This window comes from Suricata suricatta, chromosome 13, assembly GCF_006229205.1.
Source record: "Suricata suricatta isolate VVHF042 chromosome 13, meerkat_22Aug2017_6uvM2_HiC, whole genome shotgun sequence".
Lineage (NCBI taxonomy): Eukaryota > Metazoa > Chordata > Mammalia > Carnivora > Herpestidae > Suricata > Suricata suricatta.
In genome coordinates, this window is record NC_043712.1 from 7,402,474 (window position 1) to 7,417,941 (window position 15,468).

A 15,468-nucleotide genomic window follows, 5' to 3' on the forward strand; every position below is an offset into this window, starting at 1 on the left:
GGCCGCCGCCCCCCGCACCGGCCCGGCCCCGGACGCCCGGCCCCACCATGACCGAGCGGTGCAGCCTGTGGAGCGCCCTATCGGCCGCCGCCTGCTGCTTCTACCGCGGCTCCTTCGTGCAGGTGCAGGTGAGGGGGCGGCTCGGTCCCCGCCAGGCGCTCCAGGCTGGGACCCCGGCCGCTCCGCCCCGGCCCGGGGTCCGGGAGCTGCAGCCCGGTGGGGCCTCGCAGGGTCTGGCTGGGCAGGGGAAGGGGCAGGGGCTGCGGGAGGGGGCGGGGTCGCCCCAGCCTCACCTCTGGGCGCCTAGCCGTTTCCGCGGGGTGAGGGTCCGGGCTGCCGCTCCCGGGACTCGGGGCTACAGGACTGCCGTTCTGATCGTGCCTTCTTCTCAGGAGGAGCTGAGCTGGGGCACTGGGGACCGGGAGCTGCGGTCCCCGGCGTCCTGCCGGCCCTCCAGCGAGCGCTCCGGCCCCTGCGGCTGACCCGGGCAGCCAGGCTCCCCATTGTACCGGGGGCGCTGGGCTGGGGTCCGAGGACTGAGTGAGGGGCGGGAGGCTGAAGAGATGCTGCGGGTGCCGGGGCTGGGGAAAGAGCCCGCCACCCTCCCGCCCTCCAGGTGGGCTGGGCAGGCTCGGGGCGCGGGGCTCGCTGCCCAGCCGGCAGGGCAGTGCGGGACCGCGCCGCGGTGGTGAAAGGGTTAAACGGAAGGGGGTGGAGGGGAGGACCCGGACCCCGCCTCTCTGCGGAGCATCATCTGGGGTTAGCCCTGCTTGGGGTTGCCAGACCGTAGGAAGCTGGAGCGGAGGCTTGCTGGGCGCGGGCTGGGGGTTAGGGGTCAAGAGCCTGATCGGGGGTCTCTGCGCTTTTGCCTCCGGAGCCCCCTGGGGGACGGTGGGCGCGTCACCTCTGCGCTCCGCGAGGCTCACACACACACACACACACACACACACACGCTCCCGAGCCCGCCTGAATGACGGCCCCGCCGGCAGCGGAGCGCAGCATCCCCGCTCTGGCCAATGAGGCGCGCGCAGGCGGGGAGGCGGTGAGATCATCTCTGGCCAATAGGGGTGCGCCGAGCTCAAGGATGCTGCATTCGCGCCCCAGCCCGCAACTCCCACCCCCCACCTCCCAGTTTTGGGAGCTGGGGACCCCCGAGTCAAGAGTGAGGAAGAGGGCACAAGGACCGTAAGGTTCCCCACGCTCGGTGTGTGGGAGGGCCTAGTTGGTTACCCTAGATTCTCCCTGTGAGCATTGAAAAAGTGGAGCCTAGTACCCCGCCCCCACCCCCTTTACAGATGAGGCGACTCAAGCTCAGAGAGGGAAATGACTAGCTCAAGGTCACACAGCGGTGGGCAGAGTCTGGTGGCCAGGTTCTTTACCACACAACCCGCTCGCCTTCTTTGCCCCATGTCCATCTTGCTCCAGCTGGGGAAATGGGATGAGTTCTCAATTATATACTTTTTATCAAGGAGAAGAACCCCGGAAGGCTGGGGTACTGTTGTCCTCTCCCCTGTGATTCCCAGTCTTCCCTCCCCAGGGTGTGGTGTGATATAAGGAGGGAGACCAAGGACCCCGAAGAATAGGGAACTCCATACAGAAGAGTAGGTATCCAAGGGGACCCCAATCTCAGTTCAGCTCAGTTCAGTTTCTACCCTGGATGGATGAGGATGTACAGAATCCCCATCCCAAGAACCTGTCTTTTCTTGAGCACCTGTACCATCATCGACCCCCACCATCTGTCCCAGAGCCCTACACACTCCTCAATGCCCAGATTTTCAAGTGTCCATCACCAAGCTGGTCCTGCTCCAGCCTTGCTCACCTTGGAGAGTATCTCATTGTCTTCTCAGGATCTACGTCTGAAATCCTCTCTGACTCCATCCACAATCTTTCCCCACACCCAGTCAAAGGCTACTTAAACACCCTTTCCCCAGCCCACACCCCTGTGCCGCACCCTTCCCTGCCTTTGCCTGGAAAGCACCACGCCACTCTGCACACAGCAGACTGAATCTTGAAAAAGCCTCTGTGGCCTCTAGCTGCCCACAGCAGCCGGAGAGCCCTGTCCCACCTGCCCTGATCATCCCTGACCCTTTGAAACTTTCCCCCACCCCAGGACCTTGGCTCTGCCACTTTCTTCCCAGAAGCTCTTCCCTGCCCACATGTCTGCCTGTCTGTCCCTTGATGCTTTTGCTGGGCTCATCCAGTCCTTCTGCAGGCCTCTGTGGAAACATCACCTCTTCAGGGACTCTGCTCCCTGACTAGATGAGGGACACTCTTAGCTGTTCCCAGAGCTCTCTGTGCATCTCTGAACATTCAGAAACCCTGGAACTGCATGGCTTTTCTAAGGTGGAAGGCACCTGTCCTGATGACCTTGGGGCCTCAGTCCTTAGCACAGGACCTGTCCCAGAGTGGGGGCTTAATTATTGTTGAAATAATGAAGTCAGAGACTCTAGATACTGCTGAAGCTGGGAATTAGAGTGTCTTGGGAGCAGTGTGGATTGGGGTAAACTGAGGCAGTGTGGGGAAGGGAGCTGCAGAGTTAGGCTCTGAGATCTTTAAGAAGTCTGAAAAGGCAGGGAGTGGATTGGAGGACCCTCAGACCCAGTGAGTAGGGGTCCTGGGGAAAGACTGTCACCTGAACTGAAGCCAGGCCCTCTAGTGTTCCCTTTCATCTGTCCTGCTGTCTGGGTAGTTCAGAGCCAGGTCTACCTATCCTAGAGCAGCCACCTTTGGGGCCTGGAGTTGGGGGAAGGGAGAGGAAGTGATGCCACATGTCCTCACAGTGACAGGGACAACTATGGGCTAGTTACAGTACTCAGGAGTATTGTCTCCTTTCATCCTTGGGCAGGTTCTGTCATTATGCCCATTTTGCAGAGGAGGAAACCAAGGTCCAGAGAACTCACATGGCTCAGCCAGGGTTGGGCAGGGCTTCATGATGGGGGTGCACCTGGCAGCAGGAACTCCCCTCCCTCTGCTCTTAGGTATCCAACCCTGGGCCACAGTAACCAGGAAACCAGGAGTCTCCCCCTTTGGCAGGTGGAAGGCGGGAGTCCTGGGCATTGACTCCATTGACTGCCCTTTGGCTTCTCTGCTTGGCCACAGTTTCCCTCTCTGGTCAGTTGCTTGAGATGGCAAGGTGGGAAAGGCTTTGGGAATTGTAAAGGACAGCAGAAGTGTCTGTGTGGGGGCCTCTGCTTCCCTGTTTATAGCTGCCTCCTCCAGCCTCCCACTGTATAATTCATCCCGAATGTATCCTCGTCCACCCAGCCCTGTGTTTTTGTCCATGCCTTTTCCTGGGTTCCTGCTGCCTTACCTCCCAGATCCACCTGTAGAAATCCTCCCTCTCCCAATGCAAGATCAATTTGGTGTTTTGGGTGTAGAATGAGTATTTTGTCATTCCCTTTCTCTCCAGGAAGGGTTCCCGGATCACTCCGCCTCGCCTGTATTTTATCTTCTCCCTCCTAAAAGCCGGCCCGGCTCTTTGCCGCTGTCCAGTACCCTGGTGCTGACCTTTTTCTGCTCAAATGTTCATGTTGCTGTTTCTTCCCCTCCTACACTAGGAGCTTCCTTGAGAGGACAGGGACTGGTTTGTTTATTGCCTCCTTTACTCCTGGCACATAGCACAGGGCCTGGAACATAGTAGGACTAGTTGAGATTTCCTTACTCCTGCTGGGCTAGGGACTTGTGGGTGAGGACCTTTCTGGCACCTGTGCCTAAGTCTTCCCAGGGTCCAAGAATGGAGGCAGCTCACCTGGGGTGGGAAGAGGGTGGGAGAGAAGAAGGGAGGGGGCTTCAGACTGGATGCTAACTCTTTGCTGTCTCCTGCCCAGTTCTCCAAGGAGAAGTACATCCTGGACTCCTCACCTGAGAAATTGCACAAGGAGTTGGAGGAGGAACTCAAACTCAGCAGCACGGATCTCCGCAGCCATGCCTGGTACCATGGCCGCATCCCCCGTGAGGTGAGTGGGCCCTGGGAGGGACCTCAGCCCTAGATGCTTCTACCCACCGCCTTGGCCAGCCCTGCCCGGATAGGCTCTGACCCATGGCTTGGTAGATTCAATCTGAGTGGATGGCAATGAGGTCTAGCTCTATCATTTACTGACTGTGTGACCTCGTACAAGTCATTTCACCCCTCTGAGCCTCAGTTTCTTCATCTGTGATATGGGGGATAATGATTGTACCTACCTCAAAGTGTTATTGTGGGAAGTGCTTAATCTCATGTCTGATATGTAGCAAGCTCCATGTTATTATTAATGTTGTTATTGCTATTATTATTACTCTCATTTTTAATGTTTTTTTTTCTGTGGGGCTATACATCAGCCCCTTGTGCATTTGGTTAGTGAGTGTCAGTGCTTAGGATTCTCAGTTTTGGCACAGTTGAGTTTCTGGGCTGAGACACAGACAGGCTGATAGTCACCTATTCTATCTCTCACCATACTCTCGGTCTTTGTCCAGCATCAGCTCTGCCAGGCCCCGTGCTGGGCACCAAGAATGCAGAGAAAGGAGGTGGTGGCTTCCCCTGAGGGCTGGTAGTACAAGGTGGGGGCTGACAGGTAGGAAGTCAGAGCCCAGTGGAGGAAGCGCCAAGAATGGAGTGCCCAGCAGGGAATGTGGGCCAGCCCTGAGGAGGGGGCACTGACAAGAGAGGCCAGTGAAAGATGGATAGGAGAGCACCAGGCAGGCAGGGTGGGAAGGATGGTGCAGGCAGAAAAATCAGCCTGAGGGTAGGAAGGCCCAGGGCCATTTGAGAGCACAGCGTGCTTGGAGGAATGAGGATTGGGAATTCACTCTGTCCATCATGGGCCCTGAGAAGGAGCAGGTCTGAGACCCAAGTTTCAGATCATGGTGACCCCCAGGTGTCCCCAGACTCAGTGTCCCCGTAGCATACATTCCAGGGCATTAATTCTCCCATTCCTGAGCCCCTGTGCACCAGACCCACTGTGGCTGCATTGCCCCCTTGAGTCTGGGTCACTGCTCCCCCCCGCAAATTTTAGATCTCTGTTCACTGTGTCCCCCAGATCCTGGGTCTGGCCCTCTCCTGCCCCTGCCCCACTCCAGCCTGACCCCTGCCTCCCGCAGGTCTCGGAGACCCTGGTGCAACGCAATGGCGACTTCCTCATCCGGGACTCACTCACCAGCCTGGGTGACTATGTGCTCACCTGCCGCTGGCGCAACCAGGCCTTACACTTCAAGATCAACAAGGTGGTGGTGAAGGCGGGTGAGAGCTACACCCACATCCAGTACCTGTTTGAGCAGGAGAGCTTCGACCACGTGCCGGCGCTCGTGCGGTACCACGTGGGCAGTCGCAAGGCTGTGTCGGAGCAGAGCGGGGCCATCATCTACTGCCCCGTCAATCGCACCTTCCCGCTGCGCTACCTGGAGGCCTGCTATGGCTTGGGCCAGGGCAGCGGCAAGGCTGCCGGCCCCGCCAGCCCCTCGGGCCCCAAGGGCAGCCACATGAAGAGGCGCAGCGTCACCATGACTGACGGGCTCACCGCCGACAAGGTCACCCGCGGCGACGGCTGCCCCACGAGGTAAGTGAGGACCCCGCCCCAGGCCTGGGTCTCCCCATTTGTCAAGTTGGGGTATCAGTCCTCAGAGGGCTGGTGAGGAACAGGAGGCCCAGCCACACTGCACTGGGTGGAAGTCCTGTCCTGGAGCCTCATGTGCAGCGAGGAGGGGGGAGGCCGGGCTGAGCTGAGGGCTTGCAGGCAGCCAGGTCCAGGTCGCAGCCTCACCTCTGCTACGACTAGTGAGCTCCCTGGGCCTTGCCACACCTCCTTTCTCACCACCATGGCCCTGCCCATAAAGGGACCCCACTCAGATAGCCCCCTGGCTTAGGGGACCCCTGGGTGCTGTCCTGTCCCTGTCCCACCCACCTGCCGAGGTTAAGGCAGGCAGTAGAGCGGAGGGCTTTGCAGTGTGCAAACCACTGCACAGGGCATGGGATGTCCCAGAAACATTTAGATATACCTTGTTGCTTCGGGGCTGGTGTGTGACGAGGCCAGGAAAAGCCACAGCAGCAACTCATTCCTGATGCCCTAGTGTGCACGCAGCCCTGTGCTAAGTGCTCTCTGTGCCCAGTCCCATCAACTCGCATGTCCCTGGGAGGTGGCTCCTGGGCACACACCCACCTTACGGATAAGGAGATAGTTTTAGAGAGGGGAAGCCACTTGCTGGAGAAGGGAGAGACTGAGGTTCAAGCCCAGGTCCGGAACTCCAAAGTCTATGCCCCTAATTTCCATGGCCTCCCTGGCTGCTGGCAAAGAGACCTGCCGTCCTGTGCCACCAGCACTTGCATGGGTCCCAACTCCCTAGGCCTGCGCTGCGTGCTATCAGCCAAGAACTTGCTGGTTGGATACCTTGTGGGCGGTAGCCGCTTTGCCTGTGATATAGAACTAGTGACTGTAATGGTGCGAGGATCTGGCATTCTGAGCATAGTGTGGGAGCAGTGAGGAGGTGCCAGGCTGGGCGGCCTAGTTCCCTGAGGCTCCTCATCCTCTCTGCTAGCCCTGCCTCCCTGCCAGTTCTCCAAGTTGGGGCAAGGTTTTCCGGGAAGAGAGCAGTTATGTGGGTGGTGGACTGCACAAACACGTCCTCCTCTGGGCTTCAGTTTTGTATTTGCCAGTTGGGTGGTTGGACTCTACAATCTCCAAGCCTTTTCTGCCTCTGAAGTTCAGTCAATCTAGGATGGAGGGAGAGGTGGTGGTCCTAAAGCCAGCTGAGGACCCTGCCCTCTGGACTTTCTGCTCATGAGGGTATCTGCTCCACAGCACATCACTGCCCCACCCCCGGGAGTCCATCCGCAACTGTGCCCTCAGCATGGACCAGATCCCAGACCTGCACTCGCCCATGTCCCCCATCTCCGAGAGTCCCAGCTCCCCCGCCTACAGTACTGGTATGGCCAATGGAGGGGGAGGGGCAGGTGGGGCGATCTGGTGGGAGTGACCTTGTATATGCACAGGAGCTCCGTCTTTGGTGACTTTTGCTACAGTGTGTTGATTATGTGTGTTTCTACCTCTTTACTGAGAGGGATGCCCTGCAAGCATTTAGGCTAAAAACCAGCCAGCGGAACTACTGATATTGACATACAAAACATATCCATGGCATATTCAGCAGTGATTGATTGAGCCCTTACTGGGCACTAGGCACTGTGCACGAAGTGGTTTCCAGCGCATTCTCCAGAATGCAGTGAAGTCTGCTAAAGGCTCACTGTGTTGCTGAACCTGGTCTCAAATGCTGTGAAGTCAGCTTGTCCAGCAACACTCGGCCCCCACGGGCCCCCCCACGGGTCAAGCGCCTACCAGTGTCCCGGGCCCTGCTGGGCCCTGCATTGCCTGGGGCTTACTACATCCTGCTTCCAAGTGGCTGGCTCAAACAGGCTAGTCTTGTGCTTTTTGCTTTTCTTTTTTTTCTTTTCCTTTTAAATAAGCTTGATTTTTTTTTAGAGCAGTTTTAGAGTCAGAGCAAAATTGAGCAGAAAGTATAGAATACTGCGGCCTTTTTTTTTTTTAAATACAAAGAAAATTCCTGTTCTAGAAACATGCTACTACTTCATTTCTGAAAGTAAAAAACAACAGTGGTTTTAACAGGCCATAGTGCATACTGTCCACATGGCAGGCAAAGCATGCAGGGAGGCCCGCGGGCATTCTGGAAGGAACCTTTGGCTGCAGGTGCTCTGGTACAGTGTCGTCTACACAGCTTGTCACAAATTCCTCCCTAATCCCAGGCTCGCTGATTTGTCATGAGTACACACGTCCCTGCAAAACAATTCCCCTGGGTTCAAAAGTTAAGATTCTTTGCCACAGGTTATTTATGGCACATTTTCTCAGCAACATGGCAGCGGAAAGTATCCAGGGTTGAGGGTTTAAATCCCAGCTGATTCCCTTGCTGGGCAGGAGAAGCTCAGGCAGCTCAGTCCACCTCCCTGAGCCTCAGGCTTGGCATGGTAGAATGAGGATCATGAAAGTACCTGTCCCCGGGGTTGTTAGGGTTAAGTAGACTAATGCACGAGGAAGGATCTTGCAGGTGGTAAGGGCTCAGTATGCAGCACCTCTAATTTTGGATGATGGGTTTGCTGTTGCTGCCCAGGGTATTGCCCGCGTGGCACCGGCCTCTGGCACATGTGTCCTCAATAAATCACTATTGCTAATTCACTGAGAAATAATTCCACACAATGAACTTCCAGCAAGGGCTTATTAGCATCCCTAGTCATGGAAATCTCCGACTAGTTCAGTGGTTCCCCAAGGCTGCAGCAGCCTCTGGGTAACAGTGTGCAAATTCCTGGGGTTCAGATGACTTGAGAGTGTCACAGAGGCCTGGTCAGTTTGCCAGAGCCTGTTGGCCCCACCCTGGGTACAGGGAGGGGGGACATCACCCCTGTAGGGTGGATGGAGCCTGTCCTTTGGGAAGAGGTAGGAGAACCTCCCTGGGTGGGGAGCCCTGGTAACCGGTTCTCTCCCTTTATCTCCCCACAGTGACCCGTGTCCACGCTGCCCCTCCAGCTCCTTCTGCCACAGCGCTGCCTGCCTCGCCTGTCACCCGCCGCTCCAGTGAACCCCAGCTGTGTCCTGGAAGTGCCCCAAAGCCCCCTGGGGAATCGGACAAGGGCCCTTATGCCAGTCCCTCCCACACGCTCTGCAAGGCCTCCCCATCACCATCAGTTAGCAGCTACAGTGACCCGGACTCTGGCCATTACTGCCAGCTCCAGCCACCTGTCCGTGGCAGCCGAGAGTGGGCAGCAGCTGAGGCCTCCAGCCGGCAGGCCAGGAGCTACGGAGAGAGGCTAAAGGAACTGTCAGAAAATGGGGCCCCCGAGGGGGACTGGGGCAGAACCTTCAAGGTCCCCATTGTGGAAGCCACCTCTTCCTTCAACCCAGCCACCTTCCAGTCACTACTGATCCCCAAGGATAACCGGCCACTGGAAGTGGGCCTCCTGCGCAAGGTCAAGGAGCTGCTAGCAGAAGTGGATGCCCGGACGCTGGCCCGGCACGTCACCAAAGTTGACTGCCTGGTAGGTGTTGGGTGAGCACTGGGGCAGAGAGACCACCTCTGTCCTCCGGCTTTGGGACAGCGGTCGGAGTGGTGAGGAGTTAGCCCCTAAATTCCCCCAAGTATAGCAAGTGGGCCTGGATTCTGGCTTCATAGCTGTCCTTCACTTGCTGTGTGACTCTGGGCTGATCACTTTACCTCTCTGGGCCTTCATTTTCTCCTTTTAAACAGCAAACGACAGATATTCTTGCTTCCTCCAGTTTGGCACTGGAACTGGGCAGTGCTGAAAGCTGGTGGTGTGTGCCTCCCTCCATGAGGCACTTTTTGAGCTTGCTGAGAGTCAGCCTAGCAGTTTCGAGGAATGTAAACTGTAGAAGCCAAGACTACCTGCCCCCACTCCCCCTAGAGGACAAAATAAGCAAAACTCAGAGCCTAGACTCCTACTAAATTGTCAAATGCCTGGGTCTTTGCTTTAAATGGATCTTGATCATCTAAGGACTCTCTCTGCACCTCAGTTTCTCCCTCTCAAGTTTTGGCGGGAGGCAATGATTACTTTACTTGGAGGCCACATTGGTCTCTGAGCTCAGGAAGCAAGAAAAGGGTGTAGAGATTTTGCCCTGTGGCGAGTGCTAGGTGTGAAGGGAGCATCTCTGGGTTTTCGGCCCAGTGTGTGACCTTGGACGAGCCCTTTCCCTCCCTGGGCCTCAGATTTGCCTTCTGGAATAAAGTATCCCAGTCACTTTTGGCACATATCAAACACCTCTGGGCATTTTCCCGTTTATCCCTCATTTCCGAGAAAATGAGGTTCATTTGCTCCGCAGCAGAGGGTTAGAGCTGGAATTCAAACCCGGCCCCCCAGCCACGCTGCCCTCCTAGATAAAGCTCTTTGACTCCCAGATGGCATGGGCCAGCCGCGACAGGAAATTAATCAGCCCTCTGGGCGTCCTTGCAGGTTGCTAGGATACTGGGCGTTACCAAGGAGATGCAGACCCTAATGGGAGTCCGCTGGGGCATGGAGCTGCTCACCCTCCCCCATGGCCGGCAGCTACGACTAGACCTGCTGGAAAGGTAAGGCAAGCCCCGGCACCCGAAGAGGCATCCGAAGACGAGGAGGGGGACCCCCGGGCTACCTCGCTGCCCTTTTGCTGTGGCGGGTTGGCCAATCATGGGTTCTGGCTACGCCCTCTATCTATCGACGAATCGCTACTTCTCTGTGTCCAGCTCCAAGCAATCCTAATTTCCCCAAAACTAAGTCCTCTATCTCTGGCTTCATCTTTTGCACCCTCTTGGCCAATCACACTCCTGAGCCTTGGTCTCGCCCATCAGCTCTAGCTACTCTTCTTTCCTAAAACTGCAGCCGGCTGAATTCTGCTAATCGATCACAAGTCCTTCAGCCGGGCGCACAGAAGCCTCTGGCCACGCCCCTATTTATACTGACCAATCAGAAGCCTTGGGCTTGCTTTCCCTCACTCTGGCCACGCCTCCTACTCTTATTGACCCTTTCCAACCTGTCACTTTGGGCTCGGCCCTCTGCTCCTCCGCGCCCAACCACAAGCAGTGACAGGACCCCTCCCCTCTGACCTGGCGGCTCTGACAGGTTCCACACCATGTCCATCATGCTGGCCGTGGACATCCTGGGCTGCACGGGCTCCGCCGAGGAGCGGGCAGCGCTTCTGCACAAGACCATCCAGCTGGCGGCGGAACTCCGGGGGACCATGGGCAACATGTTCAGCTTCGCTGCGGTCATGGGCGCCCTAGATATGGCTCAGGTACCGAGGGCTGCATCCCGAGCTGGGCTTCAGGTAGTCGCTATCTGGAAGGAGCCCTGGGATGCGTTCCTTCGGGATGGTCGTATCTTGAATCAGGAATAACGTGGTGACTTTTAGGCAGCATTTGTCAAAGGGTAACTGTGAGAACTGAGTCCAGCTCTTTCCCCTTCTTTGGGCTTCAGTTTACCCACCTGTAAAATGAGTGACGAATATTATATGAATGTCGAGAATAAATAGAAAATGGCTATAATTTAGCGAGCATTTAATATAGGCTAGGCACTACACTAAGTACTTTACAGGCACTGATTCCTCGAAACAATCTTGTGAGGTAAGTGCCTTTATTGTCCCATTTTACGTCTGGAGAAATGGAGGCACAGCAGTCCTTGCCTAAGGTCACAAAGAGACTCAAAAATTTGGGATTTGAACCAGGCCTGTTTAATCTCAGAGCCCGAACCTCATTCACACTCTACACTTGCTCTCCTATGCCTGGCCAATATATTCAACAGGGTCCCAGAGGCCATGGTTCAATTCCCAGCTCTGCCACTTAATTTTGGAATGCCCTTGGGCAAGTCATTCTCGGATCTGAGCCCTTAGTTCCCTCATCCGTAAAATGAGTTGTTGCAAGAGCTTCAAGAGAGACTGTGAAATGCAGCCAGCACTGTCCCTGATACATGAATTGGTGACCATGATAATAATTATCCCACATCTGGGTGTCCACTCAGCAGGGTGGCCTGCGGCCCGTGCCCCTCCCCTGGCTGGTTGCTCACAGTCTAATCTCCCCCAGATTGCCCGGCTGGAGCAGACGTGGGTGACCCTTCGGCAGCGACACACAGAAGGTGCCATCCTCTATGAGAAGAAGCTCAAGCCATTTCTCAAGAGCCTCAACGAGGGCAAAGGTACCTCCCCTGCCTTGCTGTGTGACCTTGGACAGGCTCTAGCCCTCTCTGGGCCGGCAAAGGCTCTCCCAATGTAGATGATGAGAGCTTGACTGAGCTCGGTGTGGGCTATTCTCCCTGTGCTCACCTTCTGCACTGGGCGACTGCGTGAGCCACAGCCAGGGCCAGGCTGGGCCCTCGGGGCTGTGCCAGGCCTGCAGTGGGTTCAGTTGGAGGAATCAAAAAAGAGGGGCTTGCCTCGAGAGTCAGGAGCTGTGGGGGCTCAGTCAGGGACCCCAGGCAGACCCTCCCCCTGCTGCACCTGTTTCCTGGGACCAGAGCCAGAGCGGATGGTGGGGCCTCTGAGGATGGTGGGGCCTCCGAGGTCTCTAAGCGCCTGCCTCCCTCCCCCAGAGGGCCCGCCGCTGAGCAACACCACCTTTCCCCATGTGCTGCCACTTATCACTCTGCTGGAATGTGACTCGGCCCCAGCGGAGAGCCCTGAGCCCTGGGGCAGCACGGAGCATGGCGTGGAGGTGGTCCTGGCCCACCTGGAGGCTGCCCGCACCGTGGCACACCACGGAGGCCTGTATCACACCAACGCTGAGGTCAAGCTGCAGGGTGAGTCACAGGTCGAATGGGGGGTGGGGGTGGCGAGACAGTCCCTGGTCTTGGGGCCTCCCTCCCCCGGACTGGTTCTCCCCTTTCCTCCAAACGTCCATTTGCATTCCTCATCCCTCTTTCCCTCTCCACTCCCTGACTCGTTTTTCTTATCCATTTTTCACTCACTTACCGGTTCAGCTGTTAGTGGAAGGCATCCGGTGCGGGTGGGAGGGACACAGAGATGATTCAAAGAGCACCAAAGCTGTGTGTCTTTCTCTGGGCCTCAGTCGTCTCATCTGTGACGTAGAGGTCCTAGCTGGACTACTTTACGAGGTTGTTTGCAAAGCACTTGGCCTGGGCAGAGACACACCTGCCCTGCCTTCGAGGAGCTCCCCCTGTAGGCGAAAGGGAGAACTGCCTCGTGAAAGGAGCAGAGAGAAAGGGGCTTCAGTCAGTCCATCTTTTACTGCTTTAGGCATGATTTAAGTCGGGAAAGTTCACTGTAGACAAACTGGAAATTACAGCTGAGCAAAAAGGAAATAAAAACAAAAATCGCCCACAAGTATCAGAGGCAAATGGTGAGAATATTCTGGTGTTTGTTTTTCCTGCTTTTTTCGGGAAGAACAAAAAAATTTTTTACGTACAAAAATGTACTTGCAAAATGTATTCATTTCTTAGGAAGAATTTTGGGACTTACAGAAAAATACAAAAAGGAAAAGAAAAATGCCCCCACATTAACACTAATACTTTTTATCTTCTAGTGATTTAAAAATTATATGTGGCAGACATGGTCATGTTCATCAATAAACCTTGCTAGGTTGCTGGTGGAGCTGGGGGGAGGTGCCTTGGGAGCAAGGTCCTGGAGCCCCAGGGCCTTCCCTGCGTGGCAGTCCCCTGACCTCTGCGCCCTGCCCTGCAGGGTTTCAGGCCCGGCCAGAGCTCCTGGAGGTGTTCAGCACCGAGTTCCAGATGCGCCTTCTCTGGGGCAGCCAGGGCGCCAGCAGCAGCCAGGCCCGACGCTACGAGAAGTTTGACAAGGTCCTCACTGCCCTGTCCCACAAACTGGAGCCTGCTGTCCGCTCCAGCGAGCTGTGACACCCCCCCACGGACCCCTCCCCTCTGCAGCTGCGGGCAGCAACAGGGACAGAGGGGCACAGGCCTTTCCCCAGAGCACCCCAGAGACACTGTGATCAGCCCAAGAATGTTCTGGGCCCAAACCAGGATCTCCGTTGCACTTCCAGGGTCCTGCATGGACCCTGGGTTCCGTCCCACCTGCTACATGCCCACCAAGTCTCCTCCAGGAAGAACCGGAACCCTCTCCCTCCCTCCGGCTCCTGCTTCTCCCCTTCCTGCCATGGGAGAGTCCTCACGCCTCTTCACTCTTCCGGGGCATCCGCTGGACACTGAGACCTCCACCTGGTTGTAAATATGTCTGTCTGTTCTGTAAATAGATGTACAGAAGCCATGTACTTTCTTTCATATAATAAACTTTTATGACTCTTTCTTCTGTCTCTCTGGGGGCCCTGGGGTGGAAGGAAGCGTCTCTTCTCAGGTGAAAAGTGTAAAAAGTCATTCAACAGTCAATACTTAGTTACTACTTGCGACATTTCAGATTCTACCAGCAGCCAGAGTTACAGCCAATACTAAAATCCAGTCCCCGGGGAGCCTGGATGGCTCAGTCGGTTGAGTGTTGGACCCTTGATTTCACCTCAGGTCATGATCTCATGGTTTGTGGGTTTAAGCCCCAAGTATAAATAAGTAAAACCCACTCCCACAGACCAGTCGGGGAGATAAGCAGCTAATTCCAAAGGGTGGGAGAAACCGTGGGCAGCCCCTTATTGCTACCCTGTTTCCTGCTTTGGGAAGCCCAGCGAAGGTTCCCACAAATGCACAACCAGGCATTTCAGATGTTAGGGGTGGAAAGGTGCTTTTTGTTTTCTTTTTTAGAGAGAAAGTGCAAGTGAGCAAGGGGCAGAGAGAGAGTCCCACAACGGACACAGAGAGGTGGGGCTCACCCTCTTGAGCTCACCTAATATGAGACTCGAACACACAAACTCTTAGATCATGCCCTGGGCCAAAGCCAGATGCTTAATGACTGAGCCACACAGGCACCCGGGGTTTTGAAATTTAGGATTCCAACCCCCCTCCGGAAAACAGAACTGGAGGTAGAAGGGACTTCCCCTGGGTCGCTGTCACAGAATTGAGGATGGCTGGAACTGGGTGTCCTGACCTGGACTTCTTTCTTTTCTCAATAGAGGGAACTACTAATTTCTTTTCAGGCTTTGAAATGGCCCCAGAAGGCTGTGTGTGTGTGTCGGGTAGGTGGGGCAGGGAATCTCTGAGAGAGGGGCCCTGAAAGCAGTTGTTTTGAACCATGGATAGGGGAAGTAGGCAATGTGTGGATCAAAACGATTCCTGGCCAGGCTGGATGCCTCAGGAGCCTGTTCACTGAATACGCTGAACACAAAACATCTGGGGTCTGTTGCCTTCTAAGTCCTTTGACCAAGAGAGGCTGAGTAGTGCATTAGATCTTTGGCAACAGCTTGATTTGGGTGGCCTTGGACAAAAGGCTTACCCCATGGATCCCAATTTCCTCCTCAATAAAATGGGGACAAGAACAAGATCAATTGCTTAGGATTGATGTTCAAGCACTCAGGGCAGGGACTGCCAAGTTTCATACAGAATGGATTGTCAATAATCACTTATTGATTACTAAGTCAAAACACGTTGCCTGTATCTCATTGAAATATCACCATCTCTTTTTTAAAGTTTATTTATTTTGAGAAAGAGGGCGAGAGAAAGAGAGTGGGGGAGGGACAGAGAGAGGAGAGAGAGGAGAGAGAGGGGAGAGAGAGAGAGAGAGAGAGAGAGAGAGAGAGTGAGTCTTAAGTAGGCTCCGAACTTAGAGCATGACCTGAGGCCAAATCAAGACTCTGACGCTTAACCCACTGAGCCATCCAGGCGCCCCAAAATATCACTATTTCTTTGTATGACCGGCACTGTTATGATCTATAAGTCACCTACCACTAATGGCACATAGTTGGTGCTCACAAAAGCTGTATTACTGAGCTCTCTTTTGTCGTGTAAAAGAAAAAAAGAGCACGGAAAGGGCGCTTTGCCAGGTTTAAGGTGCCGCACAAGTTTTTACTACAATTGTTACGTCACCTTTTGTGGTCATAATCCTTTATTATTCTTTTGGCACTATTATGGTCTCCTAGTTACCGTGGCCATGG

At 55.3% G+C, this 15,468-nt stretch overlaps 1 protein-coding gene and 1 long non-coding RNA gene across 13 annotated transcripts in view; one reads left to right on the forward strand and one right to left on the reverse strand.

Annotated features, from left to right (window-relative positions):
• SH2D3C (SH2 domain containing 3C) overlaps positions 1 to 13,738 on the forward strand; it is a 30,749-nt gene extending 17,011 nt beyond the window's left edge. For 8 of the 12 annotated variants that reach the window (XM_029919500.1, XM_029919502.1, XM_029919505.1 and 5 more), the window contains 9 exons: positions 3,828 to 3,956; positions 5,077 to 5,531; positions 6,771 to 6,895; positions 8,475 to 9,010; positions 9,941 to 10,056; positions 10,586 to 10,757; positions 11,542 to 11,653; positions 12,047 to 12,253; positions 13,155 to 13,330. In XM_029919500.1, coding sequence (XP_029775360.1) covers positions 3,828 to 3,956; positions 5,077 to 5,531; positions 6,771 to 6,895; positions 8,475 to 9,010; positions 9,941 to 10,056; positions 10,586 to 10,757; positions 11,542 to 11,653; positions 12,047 to 12,253; positions 13,155 to 13,330 — 2,028 coding nt within the window. Of the gene's footprint in view, positions 129 to 1,065; positions 1,186 to 3,827; positions 3,957 to 5,076; positions 5,532 to 6,770; positions 6,896 to 8,474; positions 9,011 to 9,940; positions 10,057 to 10,585; positions 10,758 to 11,541; positions 11,654 to 12,046; positions 12,254 to 13,154 lie in introns of all 12 variants that reach the window. The other 4 variants (XM_029919504.1, XM_029919508.1, XM_029919499.1 and 1 more) reach the window with 4 other exon arrangements.
• On the reverse strand, positions 7,484 to 12,650 carry LOC115275769. Its single transcript, XR_003901735.1, has 3 exons — positions 12,426 to 12,650; positions 10,570 to 10,948; positions 7,484 to 7,757 (listed from the first exon to the last, which is right to left on the reverse strand). It is a non-coding gene; the product is annotated as an uncharacterized LOC115275769 (long non-coding RNA).
• Positions 13,739 to 15,468: the final 1,730 nt, after the last annotated feature.